We start from the raw sequence: 17,065 nt of genomic DNA on the forward strand, positions 1-17,065 counted from the left end.
TTTAAATGGGCCCGAGTAATCGACCACACAAAAGTAGCTGACTTAATCAGTACGTCATTCCAGGTTGACTGAAGGCATTATTATTTTCCTTCTGCCTTTGACCGACTGCATCTCTGTATAAAATAAATATGCCCAATGTTTCTGTACAACATCTTGAGATGCGCTCACATTTAAATGCTGCATACATCATAATTGTAGGCAGATTCTTGTAGGGTCACCCAATCAGCTAAAACACTGACAAATTACGTTTAATACATTTTCTGTGCAATTAAAATTCCCCCTGAGGCTTCGCGAAGGAAAGATAAGATATGATTGGCAGCCAAAATATAATGAAATAACGATACGGTTCTAATGATAAAAAAAAATTAATTATTTTAAACCGTTTTATGTACCAATCATATTACGCGTAACGTTTACCAATTTTGGGGCACAACCAACATCAGTGGCAAGTGACAGCCGAACTGCTCAGCACCCCACTTTCCACTGGCACTGACCAGCATGGTGTAGCATCGTTAGAACACCAGGCTGACAATGCCTGGGGACGGCTCCATCTGGTAGAAAGACGACTGATAAAGAGCTACACATTATTTTCACATTATTTATATTATTATCACAAAATAATAAATTACCATTGTCAGTCAGTGTGTTCTAAGATACTAATTTATGGAATGACGAGCAGGCCTGTGCTTGCATTTCTGTTGAGTCATTTCTCTCAGATAGCTGCAAAGAGGTCGCTAAACATAGATAAAGAGCCAAATAATACAGTAAGAATGCTTATCAGCAATAACCTTTCTCTAAGCCCCCATAAACTATTGCAATACCCATATTAGCTTCATAATGAGATAATCCCTTGCAACAAACAGAATAATCAATGCCGCTATACATTTAATCTAATTTCACTTTCTCCTGAAAATGTCCCCACTCTAGTGCACTCCGAAGCGATTCACCAACGTTACGGTGATTGTACACAAATAATTATCAGTCGTAATGTAACGTGCTTGTTGCCGCTCCCCCCAGTTAACTTCCAATTGTCGCGAGACAAAGAGTCCAATCGTAGCTCTCACAGAGCAGTGCATCACCTTCAATTGTTGCATCACCTTCAATTGTTAAGAGAACCATTTGAATGTGATTATTGCTGACCAGGCTAAGACCATCGACTTGAGAAACCGTTTAAAATGCAGCGCTGAGCTGGCACTGCTGAGATGCTGCCATCACCTATGATCAAGGCTGTAGTGAGTTGCACATTTCAGCCCTAGTCCAACTACAACTACACACACGAAATAACCCCATCGCATTAATGTTGGCTCTGCACTTAACCTAGATATATTTCAGCTCTGAGAAATGAATATCAGTATCACACTATTGCACGACAAACATTGTTCTCGCATGCAGCATGGTTGGGAAAGCGATTCCCTCTGTGTGGTCTAGAGGTCACTTCAAGGGATCTCAATAGTAATTCTGCAATATCCGCTTCCGTGAACCATTCTCTAACATGATGGAATGCGCTGCTCTGCTGTTTAAAAGCCAGTTAGGTTGACGACAGTGACACATTGCATGAAACACATTAAAATACGACAGATATTTACTGTATTGTGAACAGCTGAAAAAAATTAAGCAACTGGACAATTTTCCATTATGAGCCTCACTAATGTTTTACGTCCATACCCAGGCAATTTGTTTCATATTATAAGCAGCCTCTTAGTTAAATAGACTCATGGTATCATGAGGTTACAAAAAAATGATGTATTTAATAGGACAATGTATGATTACATATGAAAAACAACTAGCATATAGGCACAGATGAAAAACACATCGCAGCTTTCATTTAACCGCCCATTTATATTTAAACCCACCATTAACATGGAGTCCAGTCTGCTGGGTGGCATTTGAAATCATTCACGTAAAATCCAATTGCGTAGGCTTCATGGGCTTAAATTTATTTAGTTAGATTAAATCTACATTTGCACACTTGACCGTCCAGGGAGAATGTTGTCAATTACTCACCTCCAAAATGTTACATCGTTAATAATGTGATCTATCAATGAAAGTAAAGCTTTCAGAAGCAGCCAACCCTATCAGTAGAGGAAAAAGTATCCTTGCCGTGCCTCGGGGATTGTCATTTTGCAAAATGTACTCTGCGACAGAGTAAATAAAGTAATACGAGCAAAATAAAATATGTCAAGGGTGTATGCGATTGCCTGAGCCAATGGTGCGCATTAATTCTGCCAGATCAATAAACAGCAATGCAAACACGGCCCACCTTTGTGAAGTGACTTGACTTCACAAATTCAACCCGCTTCGTTGTGCGTTTACATTTTTTACGTGTTCACATCTACTTCTACTGCAGCTTGTGCTTCTCAAGGCTGCAGGTACGTTAGCAATTGCAAATGTTTGATCATTTGCAGAACTGAAACAAACCTTTGCATTCTGTTTAAGTGTCCTGGTCTGAGGAAAGCCAAGACAAAAGATGGGGGCAAAAAACATATGTAAACAAAGATCCTTCGTCTAGATTTTAAGACTACTAGGGCAAGCGTTGTTCGCATTAAAGCTGGCAAGGCGCATTATGTGGTGAGGTAGCCAGCACCACGCCCAGCTGCCTCAGACTCCCCACACGACTGATATTTACACACTGAGCGAGGAACTCACTTTATGGTTGAGTTGACCGAGGAGAGGCCTAGAACCTTTTCAGATATCGCTCGCCACTTACATCCGCCGTGGGCCAGAGGTCGCAACCGGGTACCCGATACCCGTACCCTACCCGATACCCGGCTAACCGGCCGGATACGGGTACGGGTACCCGTTTGCGACCCTGGTGCGGCCGGGTACGGGTAGGCCATGAGTCACTGGTGAGTCACCGTTTGTCACTCATTTCTCAACGTCTTGTCTCTTCTCACAATTCAAGTTTCTAGAATCAACCCACCCGCGCCTGCAACATGGCTTCATCCCAGAGGTCGAAATCAGGTACCCGTCTGCGACCCTGGTGCAGCCGGGTACGGGTACGGGTAAGGAATCAAAACCCGTTTGCGACCTCTGCCGTGGGCACTGCAGTGGCGAGATGTTACCTCCCTCGCCTGGTATACAGGAGGTCGTGGGTTTGATCCCGACCCTGATGCCTGCTGCTGTATATTTGGAGTTTGCATGTCTTCCCCGTGGTTGCGTAGATTTTTCTCCGGGTCCTCCGTTTTTTCCCATCCACATTTAAAATCAACATGCGTTTCGAGTATTTGACTGCTATAACTTTTAACGTAAGCCACTGTGTTGAACTATCATGTGTGGCAAGGTCGCTTCTGATGAATAGCTATATAGCTCAATGGACCGTACCTGGTAAAATAGAAATAGTTTATAGGATGGGAATCAAACCCAGGTAGTCGGGTTTCATAATGCAGTGTCTGTTGTGTCACCGTTTCCGACACAATACAATATATATATATACACATACACACATTTATTTATTACTCAAAACCTTCAGCATATATACTGTTACATATTGTAAATGTACCTTTAATTACAGGTCGTTGTATACTATTGATAATGCACATAAGCCCTGCATTACCTGGTAATGTTTTCAGAAAGGGAAAGAAATCTAAATTCTGCATGAAGGAAACAACAAGGATTGTTGATACAGTTCGTGCAAAAATACAGTTTGTACCATTAATTTTTAATTTCGTGCCAACTGGCTTTCACCTTAATTAAATATTAAAGGCCTATTACTGACATAAGTCAAAGTGTTGAACAATGACATCTTAACTGGCTCTTAAGGAGCCAAAAGTGAACCAATCACATCGCAGTGTTATAATGGAAATATTTATTCATTATAAGACCACTATTAAATGGGACAGTATTTAAAATGGCAGTCAACAAGCATTTTAAGAAACCGATATTACTGCTTGTTGATATAGAAAAGCTTTATAGCATCAACTCTGTTCTTCAGGAGGGTCCTGCATTTGGGGATGTTAGGCCAATTTTTCCTTAATTAATTTCAATATTAATTTTTTTGAAAAATGTGGGAGAAATTTGAGTACCAGAATAGGCAAACGAAACATGCAAGGAGATAACACTCAAACCTCTGCACAGGTTGATTCAATACACATTCTGTACTGTATTGCCATCTTTTGGCCACCTTGGTTTGCGAGTTTAAGCTTCAAACATCAATAGCCGAATTCTTTTTCACGAAAACACGGTTCTTCTATTCGGGAACACTTTTCCCATAACACAGAACGCGCGCAGTTATAATGCAGTTTCTGAGCAGTCGACGACGAACTACTTTCTGGAGCTGTGCGGCCGAGTGGTATGATAGAGTACGCGGCATGATACAGAACGTGGCGTACCCTCATCTCAGTTCTTTGTCCCGGCCATGGGATGACTGCAGGCTGATTTTATAGCACAAATGTGATTCAGTACAGCACTTCCTTGCTTAACGCGGTGTTCGCTTAAGGTAACCCCCCTTTGTCAGGAATGCATGTACGGCGTTAAATAAGGGAATTCTATATACCAACACTAAATATAATATTAATATATTCAGCCCTTTGTCAATCAAATGGTAGATGAAGGTCGCTCGATATCGTATAAAGTCAAGTTTATCTTGTTTAACCAGATGAGAATTCAAGAAACCAGGATAGTCTAATTTACAAGAGTGACCAACAGTCTAATGTACAAGAGTGACCTGGGGCATTAGTCAACCCATAAGGGATGATGATTACGTTTTATATATCAGCCCAATTTAGTAATTTGGGGGTAATTTTCGAGAAAGGCAAATTTTGACCTTGACACCGGCACACAAACGGGCCCCAACTCCCGCGAATGAAAGCACGGGACATTTAACGTCCACTGCTGAAGAATATGGCGCGAAGTATCATCACGGTTATTACACCCGCAATCAGGGCAGCTGCTGGATTCGAACTGTGAACCTCTGCAACTTCTACAACAAGCTGCGAGCGAACACGCTGTACTGCTAGACTGTCAGTCGCAGGGGGTGGTTGACCACACAGTTGGTCAGTGTGGATTGGTGAAGCATGGGGGGCGCCAGGATTGTTCAGACGTCATTAGCTCATGGGTTCATAGTGCAGAGCTATCCCACCCATCGGTTTACTCCTCAATAGTATGAGATGAAAAAAGAATAGCTCTGAGTTTATAAAATGTAAGTTTTGGTTTGACGCAAATCGTTTTATGTAATATAACAATTGCATTTATAATGGGGGGGTGGGGGTTAATGGAGCTGGTAGGAACGTTGGGTTGCTCGGTCAATGGCCAGGGTCAACGGCGGCGTGCTGTATTCCACAAATATGCCCGACTGTGAGGGCGGGCACAAGCCGGCGTGAGTAGGTTAAATGTTGAGTTTTATAAGGGCACCACGGGGTGACCAGCCCCTCCCCACCCAGCCCCTCCCCACCCAGCCCCTCCCCACCCAGCCCCTCCCCACCCAGCCCCTCCCCACCCAGCCCCTCCCCACCCAGCCCCTCCCCACCCAGCCCCTCCCCACCCAGCCCCTCCCCACCCAGCCCCTCCCCACCCAGCCCCTCCCCACCCAGCCCCTCCCCACCCAGCCCCTCCCCACCCAGCCCCTCCCCACCCAGCCCCTCCCCACCCAGCCCCTCCCCACCCAGCCCCTCCCCACCCAGCCCCTCCCCACCCAGCCCCTCCCCACCCAGCCCCTCCCCACCCAGCCCCTCCCCACCCAGCCCCTCCCCACCCAGCCCCCCCCCACCCAGCCCCCCCCCACCCAGCCCCTCCCCACCCAGCCCCTCCCCACCCAGCCCCTCCCTCTCCACCCAGCCCCTCCCTGCACAACGGACGGACACAATAATCCCCTGTGGGCTAGTGTAACCAGGAGGTTCCTACCAGTCACAGGCAAGACTAGAGTAGTCTGTGCTTTATTCATCACCATTTTTCTTGCAATAATTGTTTGAGCAAATCTCAACACATTAGAGTGTGCCTAAATTTACAAGTCTACAACATTTAAAAATGCAAGTGCGACTGACACTAAAAATAATTAGTGAAAACCAATATGCTGTACGGCATTGATACAATTCAATATTACTCATGAAAGATTGGCATGATCTTTTTATGTTACAAAAAGTGATCTTTTTTTTTCAAATCATGCAGTTTATATTGAAAACTAATCTTAATTTAATGACGCGGCCGAATATTTTTCAGGAAATACTTATTTGCACAATTCATACCGCTTGCTCTGCGTATAAAACAGAAAATAATTACAGCAGTTTTTTTTAAACCTCTTATTTATATGGCAAGAAATTTCAATATGAATCCGCTAATGAAATTGCTGAATAAAACAGGAGTGAAGAAAAAGCGTAGGTTAATTTTGAGCTCAACCCGCGGTTAAAAAAATAATCACATACGCTATATGTAGCACGCCCAGCGATCACCTTATTGCATCTAAACATTGCCATCAATTTATCGCACTCGAGGCACGTGGTGCCTTGAAACAAGCATTTGCACATTCAAAAGCAAGACTGTAAACGTTATTATGCTCTCATATGTTTGGCGCATGAGATCATTTGCTGCTTCCTTGGGTTGTATGCCGCAGAGCGCACATGCGATGCACCTGCAACATTAATGTTATCAGAATTCATTTTACAAAAAGTGTTCTCGTGACCGTGACTAGCTTTGTCAGGTTAAACAGATGGCAATATGGTTCATAATGAGTTTCCTTTTCATTAGATTGTGGGTATAATGTATTTTTTATTATTATAACTTCACTTGATTTGAGCCAATCAAATCAAGTTAAGTGGGCAAATATGCCAATGAGTTTGTTTTTTCAGAAACCAGAAATGTTCAAAAGCAAGCTAAAGCTTCGAAAATTGTACACGTTTTATTTGGAGATGACATCCAGCATCATCATCAGGTGTTAACAACTAAAATCTGCGTTGCCATGGCGATGAGGCTTCCTAGCCTTGTAGAGCGGAGTACCGCATATGTGGCACGCAAACTCAGCCAGGTTCTTCCGAAAGAGATGGGATGAAATGTGCTCCATTCAACTCTGGGCATACTTCACCAACCCGTACTGACCAGTGCGGTAAAGTATTGTCAAACAACCCCCCGCCATTAATGATTCGCGTTATAACATTTGCTAATTCCAAATTTGATACAAAAAATATTAAATCAGTTTCCATGTACGAAATGTAAGATCGCGTGTATGTACAGATAACCATTACTTATGAATGCGCCACCCAGTAAAATAAAGTATTCTCCATTTACTTTGGCGGTAAACGGAAGAACAATGGTCTAGCGATTTAAGCTGTATTTTGATATAAAATGTCTCACACCTGATGAAACAAGATCCATTTCAAATAGGGAAAATACAAACCCCTGACCTTGTTTTTTTTATTAACATTGGCTTTTTATTTGATGTCATCTGCTGGGCTGAATGTTCAATTGATCAACAGCACCATCACCTTATCTCTACAAACAGGTTATTGGGAGAAGGCAAACAACTGGTTTCAGCCAAAGCCAAACGAGCCAATAAACCTTTGGACCCATGAACTCAATCAGGTCTTAAAAGGCTCCTGAAATGTGCCCTGTTTTCATGAAATAAAAATATTTAAGAGGAAAAATTCATTTAAAATTTTAACTAAAAAAAACATTTATTCTCATGACATAGCTCCCTTCTCCCACACTAACACCTGCATTCGTAGAGTAATTACAGAAACAATAATGGGTTAGGAACAGCTGAGAAAATACGTTTAATGTCGCGCAGGTGTAACCAAGCACGCCGATGCTGACGCGAACACATACCCAGCGTTAATTTTGTTACCTAAATCATCGACGAACACATTCGTTAACCAAGCTATTTGTGGATGTAATTCATCAAGCGTGATGATGGCTACTAGCCTTATAAACATTAAAGACTCATCATTCGAATAACCCCACAAAAAATTCTTTTAAATCAGTGTTTATAAAAAAAATGTATTGAGGCTTACAGTCACAAAAAAAATTCTGGTGGAATAAAACAATATGAATAATAAATTACGAGCAGCACACAATCTCTCGTCCTCGGACGCAATATATGGAAATGGAATGGGGACTTAGAGCGTCTATTGGCTCTACTTCTCTCGCACAACTGCGATATAATTAAGTTACGCAGTTCGTCCATCACATCATGTTTATAGTCAGGTGAATGCACCCAAATATAATATCTGCTAGGGGGCTGTGGGGGGCCTGGCACGAGCACAGCAAGGTTAATTAACTCGGCCGCACGTACCTGGGTTTCCTCCTGCATGACGCGCATCTGCTCCTTGATGATGGTCATACGCGACGCCTCCTCCTTGCGTATGGCGCGCTCCTTCTTGAGCTCGGGGCTCCAGAAGGTTTTGATGCTGCTCATGGAGGAGCCCAGTTTGCTCTCCTTCACCTCGAGCTCCCGCCGCAGGAGCTCGTTGGCGCGCTGCATCTCTTTGAGCTGCGCCTGCAGCTCCAGCATGCTGCACTCACGCACGCCGCGCAGCGATGCCGGCACCTGGTGGGGAGAGATCCGTCTCAGGTTACCACCTGTTCCAGTTTACCCATAATAGTCCTCTTTTTTTTTAGTGGCTGTCCTGCAAAAATATAAGTCTTCCCAAGATGTTCGTAATCAGAGTATTTATTTATACTGGAGGATGGGCTATAAAGCTCTTTTTAATAGGTGTCCAGTTCGGGCGGGTCAGAACGTTACAACAACAAACAATACAAGAACACAATAGGAGTGCAAAATATAGGAAAGGTAAGTCAAATTTTTTTTTATCAATTTCGGAATTATACCCCATTCAAGACAATGCATTTACGTGCAGTTAACCCCCTCTTCTGGAACCGAGATTATTCTACGTCCTCTTTCTGTCAGATGCCTTGGTTGTCTTGTACTTTCAAGGTGGCAACCCAAGGTCCGTCAAGTCTAGGCTTCAGCTGTACTTTGGAGATTTTGCGGGATGGTTATGTCATCTGCATGGTCTGAAATGTTTTGACTGGTGACGAGACCATGAACGTCTAAATCAGTCGAGGGGTTGCCTGATTAAACAAATTATTGTCGAAAATACTAGTCCGGAAAGGCATTCGCCAACGGAAAAAAACATAAGAGAACACATTTATTTCATGTTGAGAAACGGACTTCCTGTCTGTTATATATATATACACATATGCATTATAAATGGACTTCCTGTCTATTCATCTGCAATGACAGGTCTTCGACAGATGAGGAAGATGGAAAAAAGGGGTTTTAATTGTCCACTTCGACATTCGTTGTGTTCGTAACGTCATACTGGCCCATGCCATGGCAATGTAGAATTTCTGCTCTGGCTAGGAGCCACCAAAAGACATGTGCCCTGGTTAATTGCTTCGGTAGCCACGGTCACCCTCTTCCTGGACCTGACTTGATAAGCTTTAGAACTTGTTAAAGAAGTGTTAAACACTTTATTCTCTTGTAAAATATCCTTCTCACCGTTGTTATTATTTTATATGTTTATTCAAGCAGCTGATACGCATGGGCAGTAGATCATAATAACAAGTTGCTTGCAGGAAACAGTAAAGCACGAAGGTTTGCGAGGAGCTTCGAGTGTTATTTTCTTGTATACTTAAATTAACTCAGATATTATTGAAGCTGACCAAATATCCAAAATCAATCTCGTTTTACTAATTATATTCCAATTCTAATTATGTTATTGGCATCATGTTTATGAGACAAATGTATTTACATTTATAATTTTTGCAAAAAGCAGTGTAACATCATCTCATGTTAGATTACGATCCCTGGAAGCTGATGCCAAAGCATTTCTTCTGAGGTCCCTTCAAATGCCTTGGTCTACATCAGGTGACTCACATTAGCACATGCCCTGCAATAGAGGACGCATGGGAATACATATTCTTGTGCCTCTCACATGATTCAATAAGACAAATTAAGTGAAAACTAAATTGATTGTAATGGCCCTTTTAAATGGTCATTTGTGACCAGGCTGAGACCATACACATGTTACACTTGAGGATACAGTGTAAGTATGGGTGGCTGAAACTCAGAGTCAAACCAAGGATCTTAGGAGTAAAGGATCAGTGCTCCAATAAGCTATAAGCGCCCCAAGGCCACCCGGAAACGTCGACGATCCTGAATCAAGAATCATATAAATGTTACAGGTTGCAGCACTGTAATCACTTGCTCTCGCGCCTCTGCTGCCAAGAAGGTATTTCACTAGAGCAAGCTCATGTGAGCCCCATTAGTGGGTATTTGGCCTACCCTTCCACACTGGCCAGACATCATGGAGGAGACGGGAGCACAAGGTACACACCACAAGTGTGACCTACTCCTCATCTACTAACCGTAATGTACCCAATTATACTGCTGGGTGGATGGAGGTGGGACGGGGGACACGATTTATGAAACTTGCCCATTTTTTTCAACTGTCGCACCGGAAGATCAAGTCGAACCAGTGCACTAACCATTCCACCCTGGCATAATTATACATTTACATGGTGCTTAAATATGAAGAAAAAAAACTGGCTGGACTTATGGGTGAGAAAGCCTTTTAATCAGTGCAGGCGTTTGGTCAGTGTCATACTCACGATGCAAAATATGTATGTGATGTTGTAGTTACCTGTGCACCCATGCTGTAGGCGAGGTCATTCTCTCCAAAGATGATGGCATCCCCACCGGGAAGGCCGGCCGAAGCGATGTTGGGGCTGCTGCCCATGGCAGTCATGCGAAGGCCATACGGAGCGGGCCGGGGCACCGAACTCACCGGGCCGCCCATCGGTCGTCCTAGTGTCATCGTTGACTTCGGTAAGCCGGCTACTAAAAATGTCGAAACATTTTAATGCAATGTATTTATGCTCAAACAAGACACGTAAAAATGTTGCAGGGCATCGCGGGCTGAGGTTTGGCCGCAGCATTCCATTCTACAAATTCCTAAATATAGAGGCCTTAATAAAAATAGCAAGCTACAAATGCTAGTCATTGTCAGGCCGTTGAAATGTTTTCAACGGGGGTGGCAGAATTTAACCTTCCCACACGACACGCTCGTAATGCCACCAACAGTAATGGCCAATTGCTTGTTGGAAGCAACAGACGTGTGTTTATCAGACAAGAACAGGTTAAATAAAATCTAGCGGGCAAAAGGAGCCGTCAGTACATTTGCGTATAGATATAACCTACCATGTATTTGCTACAAACTTGTATATTTTGACTGTTGGGTCACGTCATTCTTGTGACATTCATTAGCAGATGGTTTGAACCTACACATGACCGAGTATTACATTTTAAACTGCGCTACATATGCAGTCGGTACATTATTGGTGAACATGCCTTTATTCGTCAGGGAGGGCATTCATTTGCCATCTTAAGTGGCTTTATTAAAAACAAATGAATGTAGTAGATGAAACGTGACATGTTTAAACTCTAAGTTTTAATAATACTTCAATTGTTTAATTAATAAAATTATGTAAGGAAGGCTTGTGACATATAGCTGTATGCCAAATGGTTATGCAAACATTAAGGTATACTGGTTAAAAAACCCAATTGTTTTATTTATTTTTTATGCCACACTTTGGAAAATGTGCACACATTTGACCGCATGCCAAAACGTACCAGCATGAAACTACAATGGGACTTAAAATCCGTAAATTGCATGTATTATTTTCACTACAGTATTTCTACATTCGACAACCACTGAAGATAGTGACCACGTTTTGCGTAAAAAAAACAAATGTAAAAGCAACAAGTGAACTTAAATTGTTAAAATTTGAATTTCTGAGTTCAACGGCTTCAAAATTCAATTGATCCAAAATGAGACAAAAAAAATTACACTAAATATTAATCTTTACTAGTGTCAAATAATGTTGTGCTCCATACATCTACAATTGTGCTGTAACTACTATATAGCAATCGATTATGTTAAGAGCTATATCATTATTCATAGTATAAAATTGTATTTAAATAAGATGACAGACCACTGAGACTAAACAGCTTTCTCAAGAGAAACCTGGCTCACAAACATTAAAGAAAAGTGCGCAATAAAAAAAATAAGATATTAAAAAAACACAATAGCGTACAATCAAAATATTAATAGAATCTTAAGGGAAGCAAAGCTCCGGTTTCAGTAACAAGTACTGTAGTTTGACAATTAAACAAATGACCAAAGAGCACAACATACATCGTCATCCTGCTGTCCTCTCTGCTAAGAAGAAGAGCCCAGTGGCCTTAATTGTCACCAACCATATACATTTCCCTCTTGAACGAACGTGTTGAGTTTCTGTTGCTTGTGAGTGAGTGAGCGAGCGGTTGTGGCTGGTGAACCCCTTACCGGCAGAGGTTCCGGCTACACCACCGGGGCCGTCATACTCGCCCAGGTACAGCGGCCCCGAGGCTGCGTAGGCTGCGTTCAGGGACTGGATGTTCTCCATGGACATGGTCTTCCCACTGCCGCCAGCAGCCGCGCCACTGCCACCGCTGCTGTTGGTGCGGCGATGCCCGAGTCTTGGTGAGCGCGGGAGACGCGGGGATCGCGTTGAGCCCGGATCTCCTCCACCATCGCCACCGGTCACCGTGCGAGAGCTGTTGTACATCCTTAACACCCCTCCACCCTCCCCCCCCCCTGTACCAACCTCTTGCCTTGCTGCCCTCTGCTTATTTATTCACGGTTGCCCGTCTCTCTCACCGCTGGGCAGCACAGAATCCTGGGAGCTCCTTCACTACTGCCCCCCTCCCTCCTGCTGCACCACCACCACCACCCCTCCCGAGTGCTTGCACCGCGACTGACGGGAGAGGATGTCAACTCAGCATCTTCTGAAAGCAGAGAGGAAAAGTCGTGTCACGTTAAAAAAGACCTAATCAATTTACGAACGTTAGTCTTTCAATCAAGGGCCAAGGAAAAAAGTAAAAGTTCGAATTCGCACCAGAATATGTCGGCGACGAATGGTTAACATTTCTTGCGCCGTCTCTTCAAATGTAACACTTTTAAACGTAGACATTTTAATCCAAATTGCACCGAGTTAAGCGGTGCACACAACGATGGCAATAATCATTGTGCGCACCGCTTTCACGAAATAATGTTGGGACACGGCATTCACGGTTGCACAAATAGTGCACCTGGACAAATGTTCACCGAGGCAGGGGGCGAGGCTGCTACACATAATTAAATCTCATTGCCAGGCCCTCTCGTGACCATGGCAGCGGCGACAGCCAAGTGGTATCTGCTCAGGTCAGGCACCAAGTGTGGAAAACAGACCTACCAGAATCGCAGGCCGTCATCTGTTCAAGTGTCACGCTAATATCCTCAACATTATTCCCAAGATGCTATCACAAGCATGCGGGCAGGGAAGGAGGAGGAGGGGGAGGGCTGCGGTCTCTAACCGCTCAGCTGCTTTCTGCCCCACCTAATCCGGCCAGGGAGTCAGGCAAGCCACCACCCTCCCCTGTACTCGCCTCTCTCCTCCTCCTCCTCTTCCTCCGCCTCCACTGCAGCCTTCTATCTAAGCCGAGTGGTGGCGAGAGACCCCCTTCATTCAAAGCCAGCACAGTTGTGACAGCGAGCAAAGCGAGACGCCGGGAATTAAAATAATCAATTTGGTGACAAATTAATTTTGTCGTTGTTCATCTCAGGAGGAGGATGGATGGAGGGAGGAGAGAGCAAGCAGGAGGGGGGGGGGGGCCCAGGCAGCTCACGGTCCAAAGATCCCTTGACTGAGATGCCACGTCTGAACACACACACACAGCAAAAAACAACAAGCAGAGAAAAGAAGCCACCGACCAAAAAAAAAGCTATGAAGCTTGTTGAGAAAAGACAAAACGGCTTCTTACCTCCTCCCGAGCCGCGCGTAAAAAACCCCGGCGCGCACCCTTCGAATCCGAGCGGCGTTCACGCACACGGCCTCCTCCTCCTCCTCCTCCCGGGCGCTCGAGAAAGGTTCGCGAAAGCTGCCTGGGAAGAGGGTGGGAAACCCTCGCCGCCGTTGCCGCCGCCGTTGCCGCCGCCGCCGCCGCTGCTGCTGCTGCATCCACGGCAGGAGCCGCCACAGCAAAGACGCCGTCAGAGGTTCGGTGGTGAGTGGGGTGGGTTGGTGGGTGGGTGATGGGGTGGTGCTTTCCTACCCACAATACTCCGCTCCGTGAAATTTCGCCGCGCGCCAATTGGTCGACGTCGCTGCACGTGGCCAGGAATGGACCGAGGCCACAACCTCGGTGCGAGTGCGTTAAAGAAGCTGCGCCCGGTACCTCCTCCACCCTCGGCCCCCACCCCACATGTTACAACAAGCCTCTGTCACAGACTTCTGGTTGCTGCTGTTGTTGTTGTTGTTTACTCCTGGGGGGGGGGGGGTCTTAAGTTCACGTGGTCAACATTGCAACCTTCTGCCCCAATGGTGAAAGAGAAATGCAGTTTCAGTTTTCAGTTTCATTTATTTGGTATAGCCCTGTGAGCCATTCGGCTCTTGAATCGGGTGCAACCGCAACAAAACAAAAGACAAAAACATGAATAAGAAAAATTATTAAAGTGACTATGCGCAAACAGAAAAATCGAGGGTAAAAAACTGCAAAGTCTTCCAGAAAAAGCACCGTACACCAACGCTGTGCAAAAATCCCAGTGGGATGCAAGTCAAACAACAACAACAACCCCAAGACAACTTAGATTAAAGCCATAATTCGAACTCCGTACTACAACAAACAAACATGGCCAAACCAAAAAAACTTTTCGAAATCACCAAAATAAAGCCATAAGCAATGTAACAGTGGTCATATGAACTGTGACCGAAATTTCACAATAAACGACATAAACAACACGTACTACCAAACCCTGTAGCCATAGCTGGCTGCATTAGTCACTCCACAACAGCAGGAGCATCAGTAGGAGTATCAAAAATACGATTAACGGGAGTTTCAGAGTTCATTTCGCGAGCAATGCATTGAGTGAGTTTCCATTATTGTGTGTAGTTTCCACGATTTTCAAGACTCTCAGTCGCCGTTCACTTATTTTGACACCTTTTGTTACAAATGCTCATTAAAATGTGAATGACTGGCCAATAAATAGAAATACAATGCTATAACCGGTGTCCTTTAAAGCTACTCATATGATGTTCAATCTTGATTTGAAGCTTTCGTGACTGCAGGAATCCATACTCTTTGGTTGTTTCGGTAAAGTCACGTAGGTAGAAGAAAAAATAATAGAACACGACGTTTCGATCGCCACACAAGCAATCGTCATCAGGTGAGATATGATGTTGAGTGATTATTCATACTTTTATGACTGATGGAAATTTCATGGAATAATAATAATAACATGTTGGCATCTATGTCCTCATGGAAGCATTATTAGTTGTCCCACTACAGTACATGGTTTTAATTGTCCCACGGATTATTTTCAATTTTATTTATGGGCCGTCCATAAATGACGTCAAGCACCTAGGGGGGGGGGGGGGTCAGACATTTGTGACGATGTGTGACGAGGGGGGGTGCGAAATGTGACGTCACATCAAAATGCGCAACTTTAAATAAATATAGACAACACGTTCTACTTAATTAAATAGACTTTTTAATAAATGTTTCCTTATACAACATCAGAGTGCAGCGCCACATTAAATACGCACGACAATGACAATAGTTTAAAGCGATTTGAAGCATGTTTTATTTTTTGGGGGGGAGGGGAGAGCTTTGTGACGTCATATTTGAGGGAGGGGGGGTCTGACTTTTTGTGACGCCGTGTGTCAAAATCGTCCAAAATCGCGTGACGTCATTTATGGACGGCCCCTGAAACATTTAGGTGGTGCAGTCACATAGTAGCTAGTGCACTGCACGCACCATGATCATGGTGACCAAAGTTCGACTCCTGGTCATGGCTAACAGTAGTATTCACTGATACCTGAACTGGTCCTACATTTTCCCTCCCCCAACCTCCCATCCTCTGACCAGCGGGGTGAAGTATGGTCAAACAGCCCCCATCATGAGCCAACCAACTTCTTCCAGCAGTTGGTTGGCCAAGCGCTGATCATTTTAAATGCAATTATTACATTTATATTGTTATATTCCATTTATATTCCAACTAGCCTTTCGCTAGTTGGAATATAAATGGAATAGTTAAACACTATGAGATCAATAAATTACATATAACAATATAAATGTACGGATGTTTTGCGGTAAATCTGAAACTTGCAAGCGAAAAGCAGACCGCGACGTGATATATTAATTGCATCAATTCGTGTGCAGTTTGTCAGGGCGCGGTGACACAGACCTATTTCATGTAAAGGTCATAATCCCTTGTTCATCATGACGTCCTTTTTACTTCGATGTCTCAACAGCGTTACGGAGATCGCGTGACGTGAGGGTTCTGCCTTTGTAGTGAGGGTTGTAAGTTGACGCCGAGGAGGGGGGAGGAGGCGCCTCGCCCCCCCATGTGGAGTGACGTCAGCCGCTCATGGATATTAATTACGGGGGTGCGGCAAGTGGAGTGACGTCGCACGCGTTACACACAAACAGACATTCTTGGCTCATCATAGTAGTAACTAGGGTTTGTTCACAACCATTTACGGCTTTCGGCCAGGAAAGTCACAAAAAAATTGCACACGAACGACGCATTCACGCAAGCACCCGATGCTCCGTTTTGAAGTTTTAAAATGAAACATCTTTGAATTGTATTATGTTTTGAATTATATAATTTTATTTCTTCATTAAAAGCTTATACCATTTTACATCTGGAAGACTTAAATGAAAAGGACGTTTCGTGTGAATTTTCTCTCGTCGTTAAGTAAATGGCCTTGCTGGGGGTTCGGTTCGATGCGGACTTCTACCTGTTTGGGATTGTGGGATCGAGATTAGGCGACATCGAGCTGGCCGTGCGAGAAGACCGCCGTCTGCAGATCGATTCCAACGTAATCGAACGTCTGTCCCTGCGCCTCCGTCGTTCATGCAGGGGGCGCGTAGGTTTGCAGCGCCCCCTGCATGAAAACGACGGAAAGTGCAGCGTTCATCACAGATAAAGTTGTGCGCTTATATAAGAGTATATATTCCCGATAGTCATTTTAAAGACTGCACACTGCTGTTTTTCACTGAATATATATTTGTATGGCATTTAAAATTATAATATGTAATAGACTAAGCACTGCA

The 17,065-nt window shown here is 44.1% G+C and overlaps 1 protein-coding gene across 10 annotated transcripts in view; it reads right to left on the minus strand.

Moving 5' to 3' along the window:
* Positions 1–14,040, minus strand: part of LOC144730080 (ERC protein 2-like) — a 180,191-nt gene extending 166,151 nt beyond the window's left edge. For 4 of the 10 annotated variants that reach the window (XM_078610613.1, XM_078610612.1, XM_078610618.1 and 1 more), the window contains exons 1-4: positions 13,772–14,039; positions 12,276–12,757; positions 10,572–10,768; positions 8,219–8,473 (exon numbers count right to left, since the gene is read on the minus strand). In XM_078610613.1, the coding sequence (XP_078466739.1) occupies positions 8,219–8,473; positions 10,572–10,768; positions 12,276–12,537 (714 nt within the window). In that variant the 5' untranslated portion in view covers positions 12,538–12,757; positions 13,772–14,039. Of the gene's footprint in view, positions 1–8,218; positions 8,474–10,571; positions 10,769–12,275; positions 12,758–13,771 lie in introns of all 10 variants that reach the window. The other 6 variants (XM_078610614.1, XM_078610619.1, XM_078610611.1 and 3 more) reach the window with 5 other exon arrangements.
* Between the last annotated feature and the right edge of the window lie 3,025 nt (positions 14,041–17,065).

Source organism: Lampetra planeri, chromosome 34 (assembly GCF_965212315.1).
Source record: "Lampetra planeri chromosome 34, kcLamPlan1.2.h2, whole genome shotgun sequence".
In the NCBI taxonomy this organism is placed as follows: Eukaryota; Metazoa; Chordata; class Hyperoartia; order Petromyzontiformes; family Petromyzontidae; genus Lampetra; species Lampetra planeri.